This window comes from Antrostomus carolinensis, unplaced genomic scaffold (genome assembly GCF_000700745.2).
Source record: "Antrostomus carolinensis isolate BGI_N321 unplaced genomic scaffold, ASM70074v2 scaffold7612, whole genome shotgun sequence".
In the NCBI taxonomy this organism is placed as follows: domain Eukaryota; kingdom Metazoa; phylum Chordata; class Aves; order Caprimulgiformes; family Caprimulgidae; genus Antrostomus; species Antrostomus carolinensis.
This window is the reverse complement of record NW_010301590.1, coordinates 36,232-44,095: the sequence shown is the minus strand read 5'-3', so window position 1 is coordinate 44,095 and position 7,864 is coordinate 36,232. Positions and strand designations below refer to the sequence as shown.

The 7,864-nt window shown below is 42.4% G+C and overlaps 1 protein-coding gene across 1 annotated transcript in view; it reads left to right on the top strand.

Moving 5' to 3' along the window:
- Positions 1–244: 244 nt before the first annotated feature.
- The window catches only part of PPEF1 (protein phosphatase with EF-hand domain 1), a 34,775-nt gene continuing 27,155 nt past the window's right edge, over positions 245–7,864 (top strand). Inside the window, exons 1-4 of the mRNA XM_010163520.1 lie at positions 245–308; positions 5,222–5,349; positions 5,971–6,022; positions 7,468–7,481. Of these exons, the coding sequence (XP_010161822.1) occupies positions 245–308; positions 5,222–5,349; positions 5,971–6,022; positions 7,468–7,481 (258 nt within the window). The remainder of the gene's footprint in view (positions 309–5,221; positions 5,350–5,970; positions 6,023–7,467; positions 7,482–7,864) is intronic.

Genomic DNA, 7,864 nt, shown 5'->3' with positions numbered 1-7,864 from the left:
ATCAGGTCCAGTTTGTGTAGGATGTGCTGTATAGTAATTTGTTATGAGCTGTAGGTACTTTTTTTTTTTTTTTTTTTTTTTTTAACCTTTCCCTCCTTCCCAATCCTCTCCCTGTTAGGAGCACTAGGAAGAGCCCAGGAGCCCAGAGGGGTATAATCCTCATCACTGAAGGAACAACACTGGAAATGTGTGTAACACTAACTGCTGAGAGAAACACGCTTCGTATCAGCAGCAATTAAAACTGATGGGCAGCATCATTGGAACCATGGGGTGCAGCAGTTCTGTAGCTGAGAGGAGGTCAGAGAAAGGTGAGTGCTGCTTTTGTCTTCAGGGTCAGAGGTTGTTCTCTCTATAACACCAGAAGATGGTTGCAAGGTAAGTTTCCCCCAGTCCTGTTGTCAAAATACTTGTTCAGAGAAAATTATTTTCTCTCTTCTTTTAAAAGAGTGCATAGCTTTTAGATGCTGGCTGCTGCCAGAAGGCAATTGTGGATCACCTCTAGCATCTACAGATTGAGTTGGAAAAGATTCATAGCATCTGAGACAGAAGCTAAATTTCAGATGTGTGTGTGCTCACTCTGTCACTGGCAAAGCATAATAGGGTAAGGTATTGACAGAGACCTCTTATGGCTTTTCACGCCACAGTGTTCCTGGGCAAACTTCTGCAATTTCCTTGCTGCTGGGTGACCCCGATTATGAAGCACGTGTAGGAAAGCAGAGCTGTTACAATGACTTTCAGAATCAATTTTCTGCCATACCAAGTGCCTGGCCTGAAATTCTCCCTGACAGTCACTGAGGCTGTCAGTTGAAAGTCTCCACAGTACCTGCTTAAATGTTCAATTCGATTAAAAATCTAATGCATCATCACCCTGCTTTTATAGAATCATAGAATGGTTTGGGTTGGAAGGGACCTTAAAGATCATCTAGTTCCAACCCCCCTGCCATCAGCAGGGACACCTTCCACTAGACCAGGTTGCTCAAAGCCTCATCCAGCCTGGCCTTGAACACTTCCAGGGAGGGGGCATCCACAGCTTCTCTGGGCAACCTGTTCCAGTGTCTCACCACCCTCACAGTGAATAATTTCTTCCTAATACCTGATCTAAGCCTCAAAGCCTCATCCAACCTGGCCAAATCATACCACACCCTGGTACAAACACAGCAGGCTTTGCACAGGCAGGTGGGTTCCAGGATTGGCTCAGACCTTTATTCAGACCCTTTGTGTTCTCTTTCAAGGTTTGTCATTAAAGCACAGGTCTGCTGAGAGCCATGTTACGTGGCGCTGCACAGAGATTATTATGCTGAACAACCATGGTTGAAAAGGAAGGCTCTTTTTGGCTACCAAGCCAGGACACAAGTCACAGGAAACTGGTGACTAAGAGGCAGGAGCACTTAGTCATGGCTACAGGGATCCAAGCTCACTGGTTTAAGAGTAGTCCTCAGCTTTGTGTACACTACTTGGCTGTTACAGCAGCATCAGTGCTGTATCACAGCAGTGGAAGTAGAATGGAAACATCTGGAGTTCCAGACCCTTCTGTAACTGTGAAGCAGTCCTTCCTCTTTGGGTTTGCATGCTATGCATATGTGTGCCTTGCAAGGTCTTGGTGACAAGTTAGTTGGGAATATTTCTGAGGGTGCAAAAGCTTGGAGGGGGCATGAGGAGCGGTACTCTTTCTAGGTCTACAACCATCAGTACACATTGGTGAGGAGCCAGGCTTCGCTACCCCAAAGCTGGCTTATGATTTTATGTGCTTGATTGACAATGTTTTGTCCTCTTCAGTTGCTGGATGGTATTCTTTCTGCACTTCAGCAGTAGTCAAATGATGCTGAACCATCATTCTATCAGCAGCCTGAGGCTATACATCCCTCTAATGTGTTAATAACATGAATTTAACAGGTACCTGCTGGTGCAGAGACCTTCTGCAACTGAAAACAATTTCTTTTACAGATGCAGTTTAGCCTAGTGTGAAAATCATGCTCTACTTCAGTCCTGAGAATAACAGCACTGTAATAAGTACAATTAAAAAAAAATGACAGGAAATACTCTGTTATATTTGCAACATTAACCATAGTGGTTGATATGCATCTGTCTTATGTGATACCAGTGTAACTGTGCCATATTAAGTCTTCAGGACCATTAAGCAACCCAGGGGGGCTTTAATGGTTCTGATGCTGGAAATCAGTTTCTCTGCTGGTGGCTGTGCTTTGCCCCTTTGGTACTCTTCTAAACAGAAAAGTTGATGACAGCCTTGCTGTGATGTGCCAGGCTTTCAGGTCTGTGGTGGTGGAGAATTCCAGAAAGGACAGAAAATAAGAGACATCTCAGAGTTTATGTAGGGTACGAAGGATGCTCTTAGTCATATAAGGATTACATTTCCTTCAGGCAGGAGGATTTTTCTAGGATATGTGTGATATCTATAGGATGGGAGTCTTTACTGATTTTGGCCTTGTCTGGACTAGAAAACTTTACCACTTTAACTATACTGTATACTTATGAATGGTACAATAAGCAAACAGCATGCTATTATGGCACCTGTAAGCATTTTTATAAAACAGCTTCCTTAATTAAGTAAGTTTATTAATAGAATCACTTTTCCATGAAGGTTTTTCTTTACCTGCATAACCTTCATTTTAAGAAAATAAAAAATTCTCACTCAGGGGTGCCACTCATCCTAGTCTCAAAATTCCTGGTATTTGTGATCAGCTGAAATAATTAACTCGTGTAAACTGTTGTCCCTCTAGTACAGAGCTTTTCTTTGCTGTTTTGCCGGGAGAGAAAGCATTAGTATGAATTCTTGGTTGCTATTTCTTATTTTGTTTTGTTTTTCAGTATCAACTGTTCATTTTGGCAACTGTAATAAAATAGAAGTTTATTAGTATTAAGACATTAGTGTTGGTTTTAGTTTCCCGTTTTTTCTTTTTTCTTTTTCATGAATGTGCAGTGCTATGCAGAGGTGATTGTGTCAGACTCTGGAATTCAGGACAAGGTCTTAGTTTTCTTTCCATGCTTCACCTGATCATCTGTTCATCTGCTCATAAATGAGCTCTAGTTCTTGGGAGTAAGATCAGTGTATTCCTTTGGTCCTTGTACCTTCGATAGAGTTGCCCTGCAGCTGCTTTGACTTGTTCCCCCAAGATCAGAAGCATAAAGACTTTTTTCTGTGTCCTATGCTGAGCTATTCAGGGTTAGTTCCTCAGGAAACTCCTTGAAGTGAGGTGTTAGCAGCAGGGCTGGAGGAAAAGGCTTGACGTTTCTGGTTCTGTCGACTTATTTACTGGTATCCTGTTGAGAGTACAGGGAAAAAGAGGTAGAGAAAAAGAGGTAAAGAACCAGTCAAGAAAGAATTATGTTCAACTTTAAATGAGTAAATGTGACATCTGTTTTGAGAGCAGCCTCCTACCTTACTCTATTTTTTGTTGCCAGACAAGAATACAGTGGTGGCGATGTGGATGCATTGGGACAGGTGTAGGATCCAGTACCCCTGTGCTCTGGCTTCCTCTCGCTGTTAGGCAGTGATGGATGTAATGCCTCTTGACTGCACCTGTTAGTGCTCTGTAGGGCTAAGCCTGTTGATACAGAGTCCCCTTCTGACCATAATTTAAGCAAATGACTAGATTTGAATTTGCCTGAATTATTTCAGCTGCTAGATCTTCAAAGCAGTACCTGCAATTTATTCTGATTTTGTGTAGTAAATGGTGTCCTCCTCTGGATGATAAATCCATACTCACTTATACCCCAAGTATATAAAACGTATATTTATTCCTCTCTAGCTTATCTTAAAAAACCAACCAACTAACCAAACAAAAAACCCAACCCAGTTAACAAGTGACCAAGGAATGCTCTTCTCAAAGTTAGTTGATCTTTTTGGATAAGCATCCTTAAAGCACTAGAGAGCCACAGCTCTGTGAAACAGCAGAAGTTACTGCTGAGTTCATCTGTTCCTCCTCTCCCAAACTCATGGTTATTTCAGGCTGAGCACAGCCCCCCCCAGCCTTCTGCTTTCACTTCTCCCTACAGGTCTATGGAACTGCAGTGATCACCTACAATGCTGAGGGCACACCTACCTGCCTTTCCTCTTGTCTTCCTGCTGGCAGTGCTACTGCCATCCACATTTCACGCCGTGGCTCCTGAGAGCTGCTGCCCTTTGGGTATCAAAAATAGCAGGGGGGATTGGCAGCATAGTGAGGAGGGATCAGGTGGGCATCAGCTCCTGGAGCTCCTGTCCTCTTGCACAGCTCTCGCTGGTGGCCACTGTTCTTATAGCACTACCTGCTTGACATCATAGGTGTGAGAAGCTCTCCCCACAGGGCAATGCCCACCCCAGTACCTCTTTGTGCCACCAGATGTTATTCTGCTTGATAAACTTTTATCTGAGCAGCTAAGGGAATGTGATCTTTTTGTGGTGTGACTGAGGCCTGTGGCAGCAGGCCCTTCACTCTCAGATACAGTATTGGAGACTGTCCTTCAGTGAAGTTTCCAGCAGTTTTCCATACTAGGACAGTAGTAGACACAACTTCTTAAAGTGCTGAGTGGGATGTGTATTCTGCACGTAGTCCAAAATGGTCTTCTGACATGTCCCATTGGGGACGTCAGATGTCTCTTGGGCTGAGTGTTCCTTTGTTCACCAAGCTAGCCAAAGATACAGCTGCGTGCCTTTTGGCATGTCTGTTTAAGCAACTCGTTAAGCATCTATTCTGCCCTTCAATATAATTCGTTAACAGTTTATCCTAAGGGGTGAATTTTGCTGGCTTAATGATACAGCTGTGCAGGCAAAAGCTTTCTGTTAAAAGAGGCTGTTACAGACCGTTGTAACAATGTCCACGTCACAGCTTGCAGTCTGAAGCTTGGTAAATACATTTTGTTGGTAGGCCAAGCTGCGCTTCTTCCTTCCCTTACCTTCCCAAAACCCACCTCCTGCCCATCAGCTGAACATGGCTGACTTCTTGCATGGGTAATGTCTTCGGGACAACAAAATGGGGGAAGGTTTCTAATAATATATACCTGAGCAAGTCAGCTAGTTTGGGATCTGACCCAAATACAGAAACAGTAAATGCATTGTGTACTCATTACCAGAAGACAGTTTACAGAGCTTCATCTTAATGTCAGCTGTGCACAATGGACTGAATTTGTCATCTGTCTGCAAAATCCAACAAAGGTAGCACGTGTGTTTTCATTGCACATTACATTGCATCCGTGTGTGCTCCACTGCTTTCTGTTTTGACAGTCATCAGAGCTGCTGTCCTCATCCAGAACTGGTACCGCTTTACAATGGCCCGAATAGAGATGAGGCGCCGCTACTCTCTGAGTATCTTTCAGTCAATCGAATATGCTGATGAGCAAGATCAACTACAGGTTTGTAATCTTCAATTCTTCCTGTACAAGCAGTTGTTATCCCCAGGGGACTGAAGTTGCACAAACAAAATGGGAATGTGTATGTGGTTATTTCTACCTACAAAGCTGTGTCCTGTAGGTCATCCCCCTGTGGGCGGGCATGTCTGTGAGGCAAGGTACGTGCAAGGGAGACATCAGTGTCTCAGCCTGTCAGCCCAAGCTTCCTTTAGGGTCAGTACAGGGAATTAGGAACTTCTAGGGCTTTGTGTTCATCCTAGCACCAGTGTCTAAAGTCAGTTTTCTGGATTGTAGCAGTTTCTTTCTAGGGACTACAAAGGAAGTCTAGGCAAATAGTCCAGATGATGAGGAAGATGAATTACACCCAGCAGTATTGATACAGCCCTGGAATTTAGCAGATCGACATTGTATGTATACATATAACTTAATAGCAGAGAAGGAAAGGAGTAAGCCATTTTTGTAGTATGACACGTGTTGTGTCATTATTGCAGCTGATGCTATGGGAACATCCAGTAGTGTCTTAGATCCCCCCTAAATTGCTAGTAACTGAGTAAGGAAAGAGAATGCTTGTTGGATCCTCTAAACTGATCAGTGTGTTTTTGTTCTTTTCTTTTCCATACTCAGCTATCCAACTTTTTTACGTTCATGCTGGATCACTGTACTCATCCTGAATCAGGTAAGGATAAAAATCAAAGAAATATGGAGATTCTGTTTGAAAAACCTGATGTGGGGCGAGTTAATTTTCAATGTGATGGTCACAGCCTATGGCAAATGCTGGGGCTAAGGTCTGATTTCTCAAATACTCTAATAAGAATTTGACCTGTAAGTGTTGACTCTGCTCAGTATCTGCTCAGTGAGTCAAGATGTAAGACAGGGCAGATACCCGTTGTCCTTATGAGAGTATTCAGAGGTACTCAGAGTGCTTTCTTATATGTCACTGCCCTTAAGCTGTTGTCATGGTAGTCTTACTGACTCCAATTTTCACACCTTTCTATACATGTTTTCTTAAACTATGAGATGTGATTACATGGAAAGAATGTGTCTAGTTGGTTTAGGAAAGGTGTAATCAAAGACTTTGCCTTCAAAGAGGTTGCTCTTCTTATTTTTCTTTTTCTTTTTTCCTTCAAGCAGTTCTGGACCATTTATTAATTTAATTTGTCCTAGATTTTGCTGCAAAACATGTATTAGTATGTGAATGATTAAAAATGAAATAAATTTAAACTGCTGGAGATAAATCTTTAGAAACCATCTCAATTAAAGATCAGTTATTCAAAGAATAACCTTTAATTTTGGAAGTATTTGGGGATCCTTGGACAAAACTTAATTTTGAGGTCAAGCTCAACAGAGGGACAGGCTGAGAGTGACTTCTTAAGTCCAGAAAATAAACATGACTTCCCTGAACAAATTGAAACTAGATCTAATCCAAGTGGAGTTAAAAAGGAGGCTGTCCCCTTTTTATTGAATCACAAGAGAATGTCCTTTCTCTTTCACCTGGTCCAGCCACGGGTTATTCCAATTAGAATTTGCACAAGACACTTTGATAGCAGGATAAAACCGCCATCAAAACAGTAAGTGGTTCAGTGTTCTAATGGCAACCATTAGAAAATGGCAATTTTTCTCTCTTAAATAGAGTGCCTAATGTTCTCTGTGCTCTGCAGAAAAAGAAATTACGTTTGAACCTTGCACCAAAGCCAAGGCAGATGATGCAGTAGTCCTTCCTTTCATTTCTTCCATTACCACTGTATTCTGGAAAAAAATCTTCTTTAGTCATTTAACTTCCTGGGATGGACTTGGCAAACTCAAAGAAAACCAGACACTGCTCACTTTATCTGCTTCTTCTACATGCTGATAGCACACCTCAGTTCAGCTTTTCCACCTGAGTGGGAAAGAAAATAGTAGTGCTATGTCTGAGATTTGGAAAAATAGTGTTAATTTCTATTTTCATTGTAATATTAAAAGAGAATTTTACAGCTGCTCATTGTAGATATGATTTATCCACCTTTATTAACTGTGTCTATCTACAGAAGGAACAAATATGAGTGAGGTACCTCAGGTGAGTTGCTGGGGATCAGGACATGGCTGGGTACAGAGCACAGTGCTACGTGCTGTCCTGGTTTTTAGCTGAAATAGAGCTGGTTTTTCTTTTTATTAATTAGAAGAGTGATATTTTGGTTTGCAGCCTGTGAGAGACATTGATAACGTACCAATGTTTACATTTTTGTCACTGGAAGTGAAGGACTTTGTGTTCTGTTAGTCCACAAGCACAAGATTTAAGGGGGGGAAGAATATTTGCATTAATAAACTTAACTGACAGTTAGATATGCCAATGGGGTATTCCATATCATATCACGTCATGTCCAGTATATCAGTGAGGGGCTCTTCCTCTTTTCTCTCTCTCTGGCTTTCCCTCGGGCTCTCGTTCTTGCGGGATTGTGGTTTCGGTTCGGGATTGTCGCTCCTCCGGGATCGTTATCTGGGAACGGGCCGAGCTCGGTCAGTGGCGGGGGGGGGGCTAACA